The 17,953-nt window shown below is 49.9% G+C and overlaps 1 protein-coding gene across 1 annotated transcript in view; it reads right to left on the bottom strand.

Moving 5' to 3' along the window:
- LOC129489585 (myosin-16) overlaps nt 1–17,953 on the bottom strand; it is a 72,195-nt gene that overhangs the window by 3,740 nt on the left and 50,502 nt on the right. The window contains exons 30-42 of the mRNA XM_055292405.2: nt 17,730–17,847; nt 15,692–15,819; nt 14,636–14,832; nt 13,005–13,137; nt 10,274–10,490; nt 9,387–9,523; nt 9,188–9,291; nt 7,682–7,874; nt 5,560–5,763; nt 4,190–4,315; nt 2,642–2,812; nt 1,327–1,527; nt 528–755 (exon numbers count right to left, since the gene is read on the bottom strand). Coding sequence (XP_055148380.1) covers nt 555–755; nt 1,327–1,527; nt 2,642–2,812; nt 4,190–4,315; nt 5,560–5,763; nt 7,682–7,874; nt 9,188–9,291; nt 9,387–9,523; nt 10,274–10,490; nt 13,005–13,137; nt 14,636–14,832; nt 15,692–15,819; nt 17,730–17,847 — 2,130 coding nt within the window. The 3' untranslated portion in view covers nt 528–554. The remainder of the gene's footprint in view (nt 1–527; nt 756–1,326; nt 1,528–2,641; nt 2,813–4,189; nt 4,316–5,559; nt 5,764–7,681; nt 7,875–9,187; nt 9,292–9,386; nt 9,524–10,273; nt 10,491–13,004; nt 13,138–14,635; nt 14,833–15,691; nt 15,820–17,729; nt 17,848–17,953) is intronic.

The following is a 17,953-nucleotide window of genomic DNA, read 5'->3' as shown; positions in this document are numbered from 1 at the left end:
AAGGGGAATAAAGACTAAATTGTTTCCTTAAAATCCCACCTGCACTCAGTGTTCAAGAAATGGTAGCTGTGATGATAATTATCATTTTCTTAGTGTTAGAGACCTGAATTCAACCAGGATTGATGAAATCTCCAGTGAAGAATGATATTGTGGAGGACACGAAAGATAACACACATTGCCATAACCTTGTGGACGTCCCTGTGACTGTGTACTAAGCACCTAGTTTCCGAGGCTAGTGTCAAGTGGCATCACACTTGGGAACCGCCCTTCTGTGCAGATGGCCAGAACCTGTGATACAGGTGAACAGCACCCCACCCGAGGGCTGTGACACTCTAGAGGAGTTTTGCAGCTGAAGAGGGAGGGGAAGAGCTTTGGGGTTCCTGTTGCATGAGACTGGGTGTGACAAAGACTGGAGCTGGGGAGCAGGGGGAGTATGGCTGGGTCACATAGTACCAATACTAGGAGCAAAGCCAGTGCAGGGAAGGAGCGCTCTGAGCGAGACCGTCCAGAGCAGAGTCCACACCTACCGGCTGTGGCCTAGGACACGGAGGGCCTTACTCCTCAGAAAGGGTTTTCGAGGTGCCTGTCTTGGACACCTGGATGATCTCCACGGAGGTGATGCCCTTGCCGGCCACGCGGTGTCTGGTGCGCAGCTTGTTTAGGGCGGTCTCTGCCATGCCGGCCCGCTCCTCAGCGTCATCCAGCTCGTGCACCGTCTTCCTGTATCGAGCCAAGGTCTGGTTGGCCTGGTCCTCCTGCGACAAAGGCATGGCGGGAAACGGGGCATAAACATGGCTGGTTCTGGTTAAGTGTGCATTAAAAAAAATTTTTTTTTTGAGAGACAGTCTCGCTCTGTCGCCCAGGCTGGAGTGCAGTGGTCTGATCTTGGCTTGCTGCAAACTCCACCTCCTGGGTTCCAGCAATTCTCCTGCCTTAGCCTCCCAAGTAGCTGGGATTAAGGTGCCCGCCACCATGCCTGGCTAATTTTTGTATTTTCGGTAGAGATGGGTTTCACCATGTTGGCCAGGCTGGTCTCGAACTCCTGACCTCAGGTGATCCACCCACCTCGACCTCCCAAAGTGCTGGGATTACAGGCATGAGCCACTGTGCCTGGGCCCTTTACAAGTTCTTATCTCTGGTGTGTAGTGTCTGGTCCTCCCTCCCACTGGATTCCAAGGAGGAGACGCCATGGACATGAGCCTCGCAGAGTCATCTTAGGGCCAATGCTTGCTTCTTTCCCTGTGGTTAATTCCCAGCAAGGCTGGCGACCCGCACTGAGAAACAAGCGTCAGGGAAGGAGGAGTGGGGAGGCGCATGGACACCCACCGCCTCCTCGATCTGCCTCTTGTAGACCTTCAGCTTGTTCTGTAGCTTCTCCACCAGCTCCTGCATGCGCTGGTTGGTCTTGTGGTCCTCCTCCGTCTGGAAGACCAGCTCTTTGAGGCGACGCTCATTCTTACGCAGCGTCTTGACTGTCTCCGCGTGCTGTTTCTGTTCCCCATCCAGCTCTGTCTCTAGTTCCTTGATCTGTGGGAGGAAGAGAGGAATGTGGCTGAGTGAACGCGTGTGTTTTGTTTTTTGTTTTTTTGGCAGGGTCCCGCTCTGTTGCCCAGGCTGGAGGGCAGTGGCATGATCATGGCTTACTGCAGCCTTGACCTCCTGCGCTCAAGCGATCCTCTTGCCTCAGCCTCCTGGAACATGTGGTTTTGAGCTTCAGAGCTCAGTGGCCTCAGACAGGGGCGTTGTGGCTGCAGTGTCCACCGCCTGCCCAGAGGGGAGGGGATGGACCCTGGACAGGAGAGTCGGGTGGGCTCTGCCTTTTACAGGCCATGCTGTGGTTGTCAGACACTTTCTCTTGAGCCTCAAATTCCCTCCTCTGGGAAATGAGGGTGTTAGGGAGTCAGACAAAATGATGGAATCTTCTGGGCCCTTCCAGCTCTGGCATTTCATGGGGTAAAGACTAAGGCTTGTTTTCTTTCAGTGAGTAAGAAAAGGCAAGGAGAATATTGGGGACTGCTCTGCTTGAGGCTGAGGACATTCTGGGGAGGAAGGTGACAGAGAGGGAAAGAAGAGAGGAGAACTTGAGAGAAATTAGAGCTCTTCCCTCAATTTCCTTTTCTCTTTCTTTCCCTCCCTTCCTTCTTTCTTTCTTTCCTTCTTTTCTCTTTTTTTCTGAGACAGGGTCTGGCTCTGTCACCCAGGCTGAAGTGCAGTAGTGCTATCATAGCTCACTGTAGCCTCAATCTCCTGGGCTCAAGCAATCCTGGGCTCAAGCAATCCTCCCAACCCAGCCTCCTGAGTAGCTGGGACTACAGGCATGTGCCACCACACCCAGCTAATTTAACATATTTTTTTTTTTTTTTTTTTTTAGAGATGGAGGTCTCACTATGTTGCCCTGGCTGGTCTCAAACTCCTGGCCTCAAGTGATCCTCCCACCTTGGCCTCCTAAAGTATTAGGATTATGGGCGTGAGCCACTGCACCTGGTCCTTTCAATTTCCTCTTCTTTCCTAGCACTTGCATAACCCGATTCTTCATCAAATGCAGGACATGTTTTTGGCAAAAGACAGGCATCTCACACACATACCCCCCATCCCGCCAGATCCTTATTCTTCCCTTGGCTGAGCCCTGCATTGCCCTTACCCTGGCCTCCAGCTTCATGATGGTTCGCTTGCCGCCTTTCAGAGCCAGCTGCTCAGCCTCCTCCATCTTGGCTTGCAGGTCTTTGATGGTGACCTCGTAGTTCTTCTTGATCTTCTCCAGGTGCATGCAGTGGTCCTGCTCTTGCCGGAGTTCTTCTGCCATGCGGGCAGCCTGCGGGTGGGGAAAAGAAGATCAAGAGTTGGAGCTGGGTGCTACCCAGGCTCATAGCTCCTTTGAGAGACGTGAGGCCTTGTCTTCTGGTCTCTAGGAAACCAACTGGTTGACAAGGGGAGCCCTACTGACATGCTGCTGGAGTTTGGTGGAAGGGGTGCCCTATGCTCCCCTTTGCCCCGACAAACTCATGCCTCCCATCCCCACAGACTCCCACCAGCTGGGCACACTCAAGCCAAACCCTACTGACTGCCATCTCCATGAGGGGCACAGCATGGAGGGTGGGAAAAGCACATCCTCTGGAGATGGAAGACCCAGGACTGTGTCCGGCCCTGAGTGACCTTCAGCATGTTGCTTATCCCCTCTCAGTCCCTTTCTCCTTACATTCATTCCACAAATGTTCATGAGGGTCTAGGTGGGCCGGACATGGGCCTGTGCTCTTGGGAGGTAGCAATAAGTAAGACCAGCAATGTTCCTGAACTCCTGGGATTTCAATCAAGTGAGAGGAACCTGATGATGAAAATCTGTATTCCTTCATCTTCCAAATGGGGAGTAAACAGAACCCACCACTTGAGGCTGGTGCGAACACCCGAAGGGATACTGGGCTGAGAGCACTTGGGGGCACATCCTGCCAACATCCTCCTCTGCGTCCCCAGGCTCATCCGCCAATGTCCTCCTCTGCGTCCCTGGGCTCATCCATCTTCCTTTTACTAGCGCTTCCCTCAAGGCTGTTTGATTTTATTGTTATTGTTATTATTTCATGTTTTGAGACAGGGTCTTATTCTGTCGCCCAGGCTGCAGTGCAGTGGCGGGATCATGACTCACTGCAACCTCAAACTCCTGGGTTCAGGTGATCCTCCCGTTTCAGCCTTCTGAGTAGCTGGGACTACAGGCACATGCCATGACGCCCGGCTAATTTTTAACATTTTTAGTAGAGACAGGGTCTTGCTATGTTGCCCAGGCTGGTCTTGAACTTCTGGCCTCAAGCAATCCTGCTGCCTTGGCCTCCCAAAGTGCTGGGATTACAAGCGTGAGCCACCATGCCTGGCCCAAGGATGTTTTAATGCATCCCACTGCCAAAAAGGCTGCCCAGATGAACCCACTTTGATGGCTTCTTTGATGCAAGACCCCGGGCCTTGTGCTATAATCTTTCACATAATCACCTAGAGCTTGTAATTCTTTCTTACTTTCACGTGTGTGGCTTTTTAGAAAAGCCTTGGGCTCCTCCAGAGCAGGGCCACATTCTCCCTGGCAGGGAACCATGCTCGGGTCCACAGTGGCCCACGATGGGAGGAGGTGGCCTTCCTGCCCAGGCAGCCTGGTCCTCAGCAGGCGCCCAGGCCCCGCCTGCCAGCAGCAAGGGGCACACGCACTTACATCCATCATGGCCTTCTTGGCCCTCTCTTCGGCTGAGCGGAACTCACTGATGAGCTCCTCGTGCTCGTTGGAGATGCGCTGGACATCTGACTCCAGCTTGCGTTTGACCACGAGGAGGCTCTGGTTCTGGAGGAAGAAATGGAGATATCACTATGAGCCAGGTGTCTGCGTGGGCCTTCCTGTGTCCAGGAAAGAACACGACCTCTGCCAGACATGCTTGCCAGACCCCAACAGGAAATGGCCCTGGGCCCTCTGCATGGCATGGGGTATGGGTGCCTCTCCTGCATTCTTTTTTTTTTTTTTTTTTTTAGGCAGGATCTTGCTCTGTTACTCGGGCTGGATTATGCAGTTGTGCAATCACAGCTCACTGCAGCCTCAATCTCTTAGGCTCAAGCAATCCTCCTACCTCAGCCTTCCAAGTACCTGGGACTACAGATGCACACCACCACACCCAACTAATTTTTCATATGTTTTTAGAGACAGTCTGGCTATGTTGCCTAGGTTGGTCTTGAACTCTTGGCCTCAAGCAATCCTCCTACCTCTGCCTCCCATATAGTGCTGGGATTACAGACGTGAGCCACTGTGCCTGGCCAGGATTATATATTTTATTTTATTTTTATTTTTGAGTCAGAGTCTCGCTCTGTCACCCAGGCTGGAATGCAGTGGCATGATCTTGGTTCACTGCATCCTCAACCTCCAGGGTTCAAGTGATTCTTGTGCCTCAGCCTCCCAAGTAGCAGCTGGGATTGTGGTATGTATCACCACACCTGGCTAATTATTGTATTTTTAGTAGAGATGGGGTTTCACCATGTTGGCCAGGTTGGAATGTGTGTGTGTATATATATATATATATATATATATTTTTTTTTTTTTTTTTAGACGGTCACTCTGTCACCCAGGCTGGAGTGCAGTGGCATGATCTTGGCTCACTGCAACTTCTGCCTCCCAGGTTCAAGCAATTCTCCTGCTTCAGCCTCCTGAGTACTTGGGATTACAGGTGTGTGCCACCACACCTGGCTGATTTTTGTATTTTTAGTAGAGACGGGGTTTCATCATGTTGGCCAAGCTGGTCTCGAACTCCTGACCTCAGGTGATCTGCCCGCCTGGGCCTCCCAAAGTGCTGGGATTATAGGCATGAGCCACAGTGCCCGGCCCAGGCTGGGATATATTTTATATCCTGGACTTTTAAGTCACAATTTTACAAAAAGCTCTGCAGATGAGTTTTGAGGATTTGCTGAGTGGGGTGCACTGCCTGCCTCTGAGTTTTGAGGGGGCTCACGTGGTTTGGGCACCATCCTGGCCTCACCCCAGCACCCCCTAACCCCCGGAGTGTGGGTGCGAGTGGCACTGACCCAGGAGCCCTGTCCTACCTGGATGTTGATCTCGTTGTGCCGTTCGGTGATCTCCACCACTTCCTGCTCCAGCAGCTTGCGTGAACGCTCGCTGCCCTCCAGGGCTGAGCGCACCTCCTCTAGCTCCGTCTGCAGCAGGCTCAGGCGCCGCTCCTGCAGGTTGTACTGCTCCCGCAGCTCCTCGTGCTGCCTGGCATCCTCGTCCATCTGGACCTGCAGGTCCTGGGGGGCACACGGACCCAGCCTCAGCCCATACATTGGGCCGTGGAATCACCTTGGGGGTGGCCAGGCGTGAGGGCGCTGTGACCTTTATCGACTGGGTTCAGCAGGAAACTGGGCAGGCGAGGAGGCCACAGAAGAAGAGTGAGGAACAGACCTGGTCTTGGGAAGTTTATGGTATGGTGGAGCCCCAGCAGGGCCAGGACCCAGGAAGTTATCTAACATGAGGTCAACATGAAGTCAAACCTTTCCTGATGATAGAGCACCTGGTGTTCCCAGCATAGCCTTCTCCAGGAGGCCTTCCCAGTGACCCCTGCCAATCATATTCTAATCTTGGCTAGGCTGATCTTCAGCTCTCTTCTGTCCTCTTGTTTCTCTCTCTCTCTCTTTTTTTTTTTTTTTTTTTTTTTTTTTTTTTTTTTTTTTTTTGAGACAGAGTCTTGCTCTGTCCCCTAGGCTGGAGTTCAATGGCATGATCTCAGCTCACTGCAATCTCCGCCTCCCGGGTTCAAGTGATTCTCCTGCCTCACCTTCCCAAGTACCTGTGATTACAGGTGCCTGCCACCACACCTGGCTAATTTTTGTATTTTTAGTAGAGATGGGGTTTTGCCATGTTGCTCAGGCTGGTTTCAAACTCCTGACCTCAAGTGATCTGCCCACCTCGGCCTCCCAGAGTGCTGGGATTACAGGCGTGAGCCACTGCGCCCAGCCTGTCCTCTTATTTCTCCATAGGACTTATCACCAGTTTTAATAATACAGTTTTATTTTTGTTGCTGTCTGCATGGGGATGTTTGTCCGTTTTGTCCACTCTTTGTTTTGTTTTTGAGACAGGGTCTCACTCTGTCACCCAGGCTGGAGTGCAGTGGTGTAGTCACAGCTCACTGAAATCTCTAATTCCTGGGCTCAAGCGATCCTTCCACCTCAGCCTCTTGAGTAGCTGGAACTACAGGCACGAGCACCACCATACCTGGCTAATTTTATTTTTTGTGGAGATGGGGTCTCGCTATGATGCCCAGGCCGGTCATGAACTCAAGCCTGGCCTCAAGCATTCCTCTCTCTTCAGCCTCCTGAGTAGCTGGGACTACATGTGAACACCAAATGTGCCCAGCATTGTCTTGTCCACTCTTGGACACCTAAAACAGTACCTGGTTAGGGCATGTCTCCAGTTAGCAAGTGTTGGATGTGTGGTTCCAGCTATGTATACTGTAAAGACCAGCCTCATAATGGAATGATTGTAAAGGGGTCTTCAGCTGTTTGTGTTTATTTTTTAAGGCAAGTAGTGGGTATATGAGTTTTGTTGTGTTCTTCATTTCTCTACGTCTGAAATAGTTTATAATAAGTAAAAAATGATTTTACAAATCAAGACAGGGCTGGGCATGGTGGCTCATGCCTGTAATCCCGGCACTTTGGGAGGTTGAGGCGGGCAGATCACCTGAGGTCAGGTGTTGGAGATCAGTCTGGCCAGCATGGTGAAACCCCGTCTCTACTAAAAATACAAAAATTAGCTGGGCATGCTGGTGGGTGCCTGTAATCCCAGCTACTCAGGAGATTGAGGCAGGAGAATTGCTTGAACCTGGGAGGCGGAGCCAAGATTGTGCCACTGCACTCCAGCCTGGGTGACAAGAGCAAAACTCCATCAAATAAATAAATAAAATAAAAATCTAGATGGGCCCTACTTCCTGTTTCCCTCCTTTGGTCCATCTTTCCAATTGTCCAGAATCTGGACTTTCGGTGGTTGAGGGCCTCTTCTTTATATAGTCCCCAAGCCTCCTGCTCCCTGGACTTCCAGCCACCCCACATTCTCACTCTTATGCCTTTATGCTGGCTGAAGACATGCATTGAGTTAGCCCCCTTTAGGCCTTCAGACTCAACCGATGATGGTGTGTCTTGTGTATCATTTCTCCTCCTCCCAGATCACTACCTTGATTTGCTGTTGCAGCCTTTTCAATGTCTTTACAAGTTCACTGTTGTTCTTGTTGGCGTGGTCCAGCTGGATTTCCATCTCATTCAGGTCCGTCTCCATCTTCTTCTTGAGCCGAAGTGCCTCTGCCCGGCCCTTGGCCTCCGCCTCCAGGCTGGCCTGCAAGGACTCAATTGCCCGCTGGTGGTTCTTCCTGTAAGTCCAAGCAGAGAAGACCTTGGCATACTGGGCTGGCTGTTCAGTCTGTGCTAAGCCTTCCTAGAGGAGAGGTCTCAGCATCAGCATGAGTACAGGCACCATGTTGTGAAATTAAACAAACCCTTAAAAAGGTGCAAGACAGGGATGAGGGTTTCATGCTTTGGGGAAATAAAAGGAAGGTCATTTTGTTGTTTTAGAGTCACTCTGTGGCTCAGGCTGTAATGGAAAAACCGTCACATTCTGTGATGGTGTAATAGTGTGATCATAGCTCACTGCAGCCTTGAACTCTGGGGCTCAAGTGATCTTCCTATCTCAGCCTCCCCAGTAACTGGGACTACAGGCCATGCCACCACACCCAGCTATTTTTATTTTTATTTTTTAGAGCGGGGTTTTGCTATGTTGCCCAGGCTGATCTCAAACTCCTGAGCTCAAGGGATCCTCCCATCTCAGCCTCCCAAAGTGCTAGGATTACAGGCGTGAGCCACTGTGCCCAGCCAAAATTAAATAACCTTTATGCTTCAATGGATACCTTTAAGAAAGTGACAAGACAACCCATAGAATAGGAAAAAATATTTGCAAATCATATCTGATAAGTCTAGTGTTCAGAATATATAAAGAACTCTTACAACTCAACAATAAAAAGAAGCGATCCAATTTTTGAAAGGGGCAAAGAACAGACTTTTCTCCGAAGAAGATACACAAACAGCCAGTAAGCACATAACAGATTCTCTGCTTCATTAACCATCCTGGCTAAAATACTACATTTAAAGTGTTCATAGGCCAGGCACGGTGGCTCATGCCTGTAATCCCAGCACTTTGGGAGGCCGAGGTAGGCAGATCACTTGAGGTCAGGAGTTCAAGACCAGCCTGGCCAACATGGTGAAACCCTGTCTCTACTAAAAATACAAAAATTAGCTGGGCACAGTGGCACATGCCTGTGATCCCAGCTACTTGGGAGGCTAAGGCAGGAGAATTGCTTGAAACCAGGAGGCGGAGGTTGCAGTGAGCTGGGATCGCACCACTACACTGCGGCCTAGGCAACAGAGCAAGACTCTGCCTCAAAAAAAAAAAACCAAAAAGAACCCCCCAAAAAACCAAAAAAACCCAAAAAACAAAGTGTTCATAAACTAGACACAGTAGTATGAGGTACAGTCTTTATTTCCATTTCATAGATGAGGAAACACATTCAGCGAGGTTCACCTGAATTGCCCAACGTCACACGACTAGTAGGTGGAAGAGACTGGGGTTTCTGGACTCTGCTCCATCACACTTCCCAAGAGTCAGCCTCCCGTCCCACCAGCTCCATACCTGGTAGCCTCAAATTCTTCTTCTTTCTCATGGATTCTTCGGTCGATGTCAGCTTTAACCTGAGCCAGTTCCAACTGAATTCGAATCACCTTGCTCTCTTCAACCTATCAGAAATATAAACATGAGTCTTTCTGGCCAAGAAGATGTGCAGTGCCTGGCCAAGGGTCCACAGTCCCCAAGGTGATGGCCCCACGGTTACCTCCAGGGAAGACTCAGCTTCTTCCAGGGCCACCTGGAGTTCTTCCTTTTCCATCTCCAATTTTTTCTTCAACTTCTGCAGCTCATGCACACTCCTTCCTCCCTCACCCAGCTGATCAATGAGATCCTTTATCTCCTCTGAGATAGAAATATTCATGTTAATAAGACGCAGCATTCCAGGGTCATGGCAGGTGGCACCGTCATTCCTCCATTGGGGTAAGAAGCAGGCCTCCCAAAGTGCCAGGATTGCAGACATGAGCCACCACGCTTGGCCATAATCTTATTTCATTGTCATGACAACCTTATAAGGAGGGTAGAATTACTTCCTCATTTTATTTTACTTATGTATGTACGTATTTATTTATTTTTGGGACATAGTGTTGCTCTGTTGCCCAGGCTGGAGTACAGTGGCATGATCTTGGCTCATTGCAACCTCCACCTCCCAGGTTCAAGCGATTCTCCTGCCTTAGCCTCCCAAGTAGCTGGGACTACAGGCGCCCGCCACCATGCCCTGCTAATTTTTTGTGTTTGTAATAGAGACAGGATTTCACCATGTTGGTCAGGCTGGTCTTGAACTCCTGACCTCAAGTGATCTGCCTGCCTCGGCCTCCCAAAGTGCTGGGATTACAGGCATGAGCCACCACACCCGGCTATTTCCTCATTTTATAGATGAGGAAAGTGAGGCACAGAAAGATTAAGCAACTCGCCTAAAGTTACACTGCTGAATGCTGAAGTGCTTCTACAAAGCACTTGCTAGAAAGTCAACAAACATTTATTGAGCACCTACTATGTGCCAGGTACTCAAATGATGATGTGCTCAGGACGAAGGGGACTCTGGCTGTGTCCCCTCCCTACAGGCCCATCCCATCCACCTGCCCTCAGACTCACCCTGCAGGGTCTTATTCTCCTTCTTCACGGACTCTAGATGCTCCAGAGACTCCTCGTAGGCAGTCTTGATCTTGAAGCTCTCTGTCATGTACATGCGGCACTCCTTCTGCGAGCTGTCCACTTCCACCTGCAACTCCTCACACTTCTGCTGCCACTCAGCCAGCATCTTGTCAAAGAGCCTCTGCTTCTTGTCCAGGGCAGCGGCTGCAGCATTGGCCTAGGGAAAGTTGGAAATGGCCTCTAGGGGTCCGACCTCCCTGCCTCTGTCCCCTCCTCCCACCCGCCAACCTCTCTTCCTTCCCTTTCCCCAGTAACTCTTGAGACTACGGACTCCTTGGGAATTGGAATGTAATTCAACACCTATGGCAGAAGCACAGAACAGAGAGTCTGCAAAGAGCTGCATGCCAGTTCTAAAACTTCCCCCTGAGAGATGTGTGGCCGGGGGCATTCCACCTTATTTTCCCAGGTTAGAATTCTCTCAGGTGTAAAATGAGGAGTTTGGGCCACAGCGGCCTTCCCAGATTTATGACATTCGGCCTAACTCCCCTTAATATATTTCACTGTAATGTAATAATATACATTACACATCAACTCAAAACTGACTACTCTTAGACTTTATTTTTCTATAGATTTTATTTGTCTCATAACTCCCTGGCAACTATTTGCTGTTGTGCTATATTAGCTTTTGTAAAGTTTTGCTTTGTTTCTTTTGTGGGGTAGCAAAACCTTTTTGAGTTTCAGGACTTTTTTTTTTTTTTTTTTTTTTAATTAAGATGGAGTCTCACTTTGTCACCCAGGCTGGAGTGCAGTGGCGCGATCTTGGCTCACTGCAACCTCCGTCTCCTGGGTTCAGCGATTATCCTGCCTCAGCCTCGTGAGTAGCTGGGATTACACAGGTGTGCGCCACCACGTCTGGCTACTTTTTGTATTTTTAGTAGAGATGGGGTTTCGCCATGTTGGCCAGGCTGCTCTCAAACTCCTGACCTCAGGTGATCTGCCCGCCTCAGCCTCCCAAAGTGCTGGGATTACAGGCATAAGCCACTGTGCCCAGCCTTTTTTTTTTTTCTCCCCAAGAGATGAGGTCTCACTCTGTCACCCAGGCTGGAGTACAGTGGCATAATCATAGCTAACTGTAGCCTCAGCCTCTTGGACTTAAGCAATCTTCCCACCTCAGCCTCCCAAAGTCCTGGGATGACAAGCATGAACCACCTTGCCAGAACTTTTTTTCTGAAACCTCTCACGTGGATGTGATCTCCTACCTACATGGCCACTTCATGGAGCCACGTTCTTGTATTGGGCTGCATGTAGCCCCTCACAGCCAGCATGAATTATGGTTCCATCTAGACCAAGACCAGGGAGGTGTATGCCGGTGGAAATCCTATTTAATTCTCATAGAGACTGGCAACTCAGTTTGAACCAGGCATGCAAATGGGAATAGTTAGCCACGCAAAGTGTGTGGGATGTAGTTTGTGTAAGAGAGAGGGGAACAGGGAAGGTACATCATATAACTTTCTTTTTTCTTTTTTTTTTGGAGCCAGAGTCTCACTCTGTTGCCCAGGTTGGAGTGCAGTGGCACGATCTGGCTCACTGCAACTTTTGTCTGCTGGGTTCAAGCGATTCTCCTGCCTCAGCCTCCCAAGTAGCTGGGACCACAGGTGCCCGCCGCCATGCCCCGCTAATTTTTTGTATTTTAGTAGAGACAGGGTTTCACCGTGTTGCCCAGGCTGGTGTCGAATTCCTGAGCTCAGGCAATCCACCTGCCTCGGCCTCCCAAAGTGCTAGGATTACAGGCTTGAGCCACCGCGCCCGGCCACATTGTGTAACTTTCAGGGGCAAATTTTACCCTGCTTGTGGCCTTATTTATTTATTTGAGACAGGGTCTCACTCTGTCTGTCAGGCTGGAGTACAGTGGTGCAATCACAGCTCACTGTAGCCTTGAACCCCGGTTCAAATGATCCTCATGCCTTAGCCTCCCAAGTATTTGGGACCACAGGCATATGCCACCACACCTGACTAAATTTTTAATTTAAAAATTTTTGAGGGGCTGGGCACAGTGGTGCACGCCTGTAGTCCCAGCACTTTGGGAGGCCGAGGCAGGTGGATCACCTGAGGTCAGGAGTTTGAGACCAGCCCGGCCAACACAATGAAACCCTGTCTCTACTAAAAATACAAAAAATTAGCTGGGCATGGTGGCGGGCACCTGTAATCCCAGCTTCTCAGGAGGCTGAGGAATGAGAATCGCTTGAATCCAGGAGGCGGAGGTTGCAGTAAGCCAAGATCGCGCCACTGTACTCCAGCCTGGGCAACGACAGCCAAACTCCATCTCAAAAAAAAAAAATAAATAAAATAAAATATTTTTTTTCTTTCTTTTTATTTTTTTTGAGACAGGGTCTCCCTGTGTTGTTCAGGCTGGTCTTGAACTCCTTGGCTCAAGTGGCCCTCCTGCCTTGGCTGCCCAGTGTGTTGGGATTAGAGGCATGGGCCACTGTGCTTGGTCTTGTGGCCCTGTTTAAACAGTAGCTTGTTGAATGTTAGATCTCGGAAGAGTTCATGAACACGTGCTCAAGCAGCAGCTGTTGTCCAGCAAGCTCCTGAAGGCACCCCTGCACTGCACCTTCTTGAACCATGTGTTTCTTCCTGATGACCCCAGATGTGTGACAGCCTCGCCCTAGCCCTGCTGTGGGCTCTCTGCCGCGGTAAATAGGCAGCTTTGAGCATTTGACCCTCTGACCTTTTCCAAGTCGATGGTGAGGTCCTCAACTTCTGCCTGGAGTCTCTGCTTATTTTTCTCGAGGGAGGCGGCCCGGGCCTGGGCAGTTTCAGCTGCTTCTTCTGCCTCCTGAAGCCTGGCGGCCAGCTTCCTCCTGCAAATGAGGGCCAGAGGGGCTGTCAAGGAAACATAGGCACTCACAGGCACCACCTCCACCCTGCCAGGGTCAGAGTGTGATGGGCATGGTACTAAGCTCTGGTGTCAACATTGGAAATGATGCAGCGTTTACAGGACAGCCACAGCTGTCCATTCACTCTCATTTATTCATTCAACAAACATTTTCTCTACTCTGCGCCAAGGATTGTTGCAGGTGTTAGGGATGCAGCAGTGAATAAAACAGGCTAGGATACCTGCCCTAACAAACGAAATGTTTGTTCTGGAGCTGGGAGGAGGCAGGCAATACATGCCCTGTAGAACATAAGCACTGCAGTGACAAATAGAGCCAGGAAGGGGACAGGCAGTCCAGGTGGGAGGGGGTGACAATGTCAAAATACAGACTCGGGAGACTCTCTGAGAAGGGGACACAGGAGCAAAGGTCTAAGCCAGGGGATGGAGGGGCCCTGAGGGTGTCTGGGGCAGAGACAAGCTTAGGGGTTGAGATTTAGGTTTAGCCCAGGAGTGGGAGCCTTGGGAGAGGACCAGGTAGTGCCCAGCAGTCTCCATAGCAAAGGCCTGAAGGACAGAGGTGGAAGTCGAAGGAAGGCAAATTTAGCTTAGAGCTTTAGCTGAAAGTATTGCATCAGCTGGAAGTCACTATGCCTTATTTGCTATCATATTAGCAGAAATTTCAGTGGATGGATGGGACCAGCCAGCAGGCTGGGATCCCAGAAACACTTAGAGCACATGTGCCATTTTCTATGTCTCATTTGGCTTTATACAAGAAAAAATTTGGCCATTTTTTCAGAGAATCCAGAAAAGTCTATAGAGGATTTTGTTCAGTTGACCATGTTCTTTGATTTAACTTGTCATGGATCCCCTCTGCTGCCTGGCCCAGGGTGGCTCACTCACAGGGCTTCCCTGCGTGCATGGGCCCAGGGGCACCCAGGCCAGCCTCCTTTTACACCAGAGAGAGGCCCAGAGCCACTTTCATGTCCCCCTTATTTCCTCAGGTGTCCACTTCTGTAGTTTTTTTTTTTTTTAGAGACAGGATCCTGCTCTGTTATCTAGGCTGGAGTGCAGTGGCTCGATCATTGCTCACTGCAGCCTCCAATTCCTGGGCTCAAGCAATCCTCCCACTTTAGTCTCCCAAGCAGCTGAGAATACAGGCACGTGCCACTATGCCTGGCTAATTTTGTAATTTTTTGTAGAGATGAGGACCTCACCATGTTGCCCGGGCTGGCCTCGAACTTCTGGGCTCCAGCAATCCTCCCACCTTGGCCTCCCAAAGTGCTGGGATTACAGGCATGAGCCACCATAGCTGCCCCACAGAGCAGGCTCCTTTGTCCAGACACATTGTCCTCCTCTTAAAGCAGCCTGTGAATGTCCTTCTCCTGGGCTTGGCCCTGGCCTCAGCAGTGACTGACATGGTGGTGAGGCCCCCAGCGCCACCTGCCCAGCCCACCTGGCTCTCCCAGCAGGAGGACCACACTCACTTGGTCTCCTCCAGCTCCTCTGTCCTCTGGATGGCATCGGTCTCATACTTGGTCCTCCAGGTGGTGACCTCGGTGTTGAGTTTGGACACGAGGCGCTGCAGCTCCGACTTGCCTCCCTGCTCCTCCTCCAGCTGCTCCTTTACTAGGTCCAGGTCATGCTTGGTGTTGGCCAGACTCACCACGGCAGTGCTGCGAGACTGTGGGGACCAGCCTGTCAGGGGCCCGTGGGGGCTTTCCGCAGCCCACAGAGCCACCACTTAGATACATGTAACACTGGAGCAGCAGTGATGGCAGGTGAAAGGGGGAAAAGACACACGATCCCACAATCCAAACCATCGGGGTTTTAATTTTCGTCCTATGACTTCTTTTCGTTCTATTATTGTCCACAAGGATATGTAATTTCATTTAGTTATACACATCACATACTACAGTTTTGTAGTTAGCTTTTTTACTTGCTATGACATCAAATACTTTTTGTATTCCTTTGACATCTTCATAATCTGTAACTTTCTTTAGCTGGGACTATAGGTGTACACCACCATACCTGGAAACTTTTTTTTTTCCTGAGACCGAGTTTCACTCTTGTCACCCAGGCTGGAGTGCAATGGTGCGATCTCCGCTCCCTGCAACCTATGCCTCCGCCTGTGTCGGCCTCCCGAGTAGCTGGGATTATAGGCACTCACCACCATGCCAAGATAATTTTTGTATTTTTAGTAGAGACCAGGTTTTGCCATGTTGGCCAGACTGGTCTCGAACTCCTGACCTCAGGTGATCCACCCACCTTGGCCTCTCAAAGTGCTGGGATTACAGGTGTGAGCCACCATGCCCAGCAACTTTTTTATTTTTTATTTTGGTAGAGATGGCATTGGCGGTGGGGTGGTGGGGGGGCTCTTGCTGTGTTGTTCAGGCTGGTCTCAAACTCCTGGCCTTAAGTGAACCTCCCACCTAGGCCTCCCAAAGTTCTGGGATTACAGGCATGAGCCACCAAACCCAGCTGTAACCTATAACTTTAAGGCGGCAGCTCTGTCTCCACCGCAACCCCACGCCCAAACAAACCTTTGACTCTTCATCCAGCTGCCTCTTGTAATCATCCACTTGTGACGTCAGAGATGTCTTTATCCGTAGGATTTGATTGAGCCGGCTCTGGGACTCTTCATATTCCCTGCTCAGTTCACTATTTTCAGCTGGGTGAGAAGGAAATGGAAGAAATATTGGATGAAGAACTGGTTCCCCAGCCAGATCCGAAGTTCCCCAGGGCATTGCTCCTAAAGTACCCAATAATATGGTGGCTTGGCCAATGGAGCTGGAAAGGGGAGCACAGTGGATCACCACTCTAGCCTCCAAATTAAGTGAGCCCAGGAGAAAGGCAAGTGCCCAAGGGTTGCCAAGATCCAGGTAACCTGCATGGACTTAGGGGCCTCACATAATGAAACCCCCCTCTCCTACATGTCAGGAGATGCAGCAGAAGAGTTTGGAGAAACAGTGGGACAGAGAGTATTTCCTTTGTAAAATGTATTTGTCACAATTCCAGAACCTACACTCCTGTCATTTGTGGAATGATTGCTGGAGCCAGAGGCCAGGAAGAAGTTCATGAGCCTGAGAGAAAAAGCGAGGATTTCCAATTCTACCCTGTAAGTCACTGAGCTCACTGAGCTCACTCTTATCCATCAAATGGGGATATTGATTTCTTTTTTTTTTTGATACCGAGTTTCATTCTTGTCACCCAGGCTGGAGTACAGTGGCGTGCTCTCGTCTCACTGCCACCTCTGCCTTCCAGGTTCAAGTGATTCTCCTACCTCAGCCTCCTGAGTAACTGGGATTACAAGCGTGTACCACCACGCCCAGCTAATTTTTTTTTGTATTTTTAGTAGAGACCTGGTTTTACCACGCTGGCCAGGATGGTCTCAAACTCCTGACCTCAAGTGATCTGCCCACCTCGGCCTCCCAAAGTGCCGAGATTACAGGCACGAGCCACCGCACACGGCTGGATATTGATTTTTATTTTTTTTTTGAGACAGGGTCCTGCTCTGTTGCCCAGGCTGGAGTGCAGTGGCACAATCATAACTCATTGCAGCCTTGAACTCCTAGGCTCAAGCAATCCTCCTGCCTCAGCCTCCCAAGAAGCTGGGACCACCAGTGTGCGCCACCACACCCAGCTATTTAAAAACATTGTTTTGTAGAGATGGGGGTCTTGCTATGTTGCCCAGGCTGCTCTCAAACTCCTGGCCTCAAGTAATCCTCCCGCCTTGGCCTCCCAAAGTCCTGGAATTACAAGTATGAGCCACTGCACCCAGCCAGGATATTGTTAAAGAATTCCAAATGTGAGAAATAAGGCCAAAGGATGCCTGCAAGTTCTCTTGATGTCACGCCGGAGCACTAACAGGCCCACCTGTAGACTATTTAGTTCTCTAAGGAAATGTACCTTTGTTTGACTTACTGTTTACCCCTGTGTGATTAGAGCATAGCTTCTGCAAAGTTAGAAATTAACTTATACATTGATAAATTGCCAATTATTTTTGTTATAGAGATGCAAAGATGCATCTCTATGACAAAGGTGTGTTTCTTCCGGCAGGGGGAAAAAAAACCCTAAACTAAACCCAGAGGTCACAGGATTATTGTCCTATAGGATATTAACTAGTTCTGCATCTAACTTAGCAAAGTTATTTTAGCATTTCTTTTCCCAGCTGACTGTAAATCTCTGCCTTTCAAATGCTCTTTGAAGGCAGCTTTAATATTTTTCTGGCTCCCTCATTAAGGAGTTAAATAAATCCTTGACACATGTTCGCTTTATATTAGTATGTGGGTCATGGTTAAAAATGTTTGAAAATTGTATTTTGTCAGCATGAATGCCTCTCCCGCTGATCTCACCGGGAAGGTGAGAGAACGGATACGAAAATGCTTTGAATTGTGTTCCCTGTTTTTGCATTGTAAAGATGTTACTTGGAACATTCAGCAGGTGGAATAAAATCTCCTTGTCTCATCATAAGGGGTTTGGATGGGAATCTTCCAAGGCCAAGAAAGCTCTGTTTCCTTGAGAATCCCAGTTCCTTTCCATGCACTGCTCCTTAGCAAGCTCAGGGCGAAGAGGGCTCACCTTGGAGGCGGGTCCTGACGGCATTGATTTCTGCTTGGTTTCGCTCTAGCTCTGCCACCTTGGCGTTGGCTTCTGATAAGCTGTCTTCCAGTTTTCTGACGTGGGCCTCGGCGTTCATCTGCTCAGGAAGGATGAACTCAGTGGGGAAGTTGTGGGTGGGGGAGGCCAAGCCCTCCCTACCTCCCCCTTGATTTTTGCCTTGTTCTTCCTGTGTGCCTCCCAGG

The sequence above is a fragment of the Symphalangus syndactylus genome, chromosome 9 (assembly GCF_028878055.3).
Source record: "Symphalangus syndactylus isolate Jambi chromosome 9, NHGRI_mSymSyn1-v2.1_pri, whole genome shotgun sequence".
In the NCBI taxonomy this organism is placed as follows: Eukaryota; Metazoa; Chordata; class Mammalia; order Primates; family Hylobatidae; genus Symphalangus; species Symphalangus syndactylus.
Note: the sequence above shows the minus strand (reverse complement) of the source record. Positions and strands in the feature narration are given on the sequence as shown.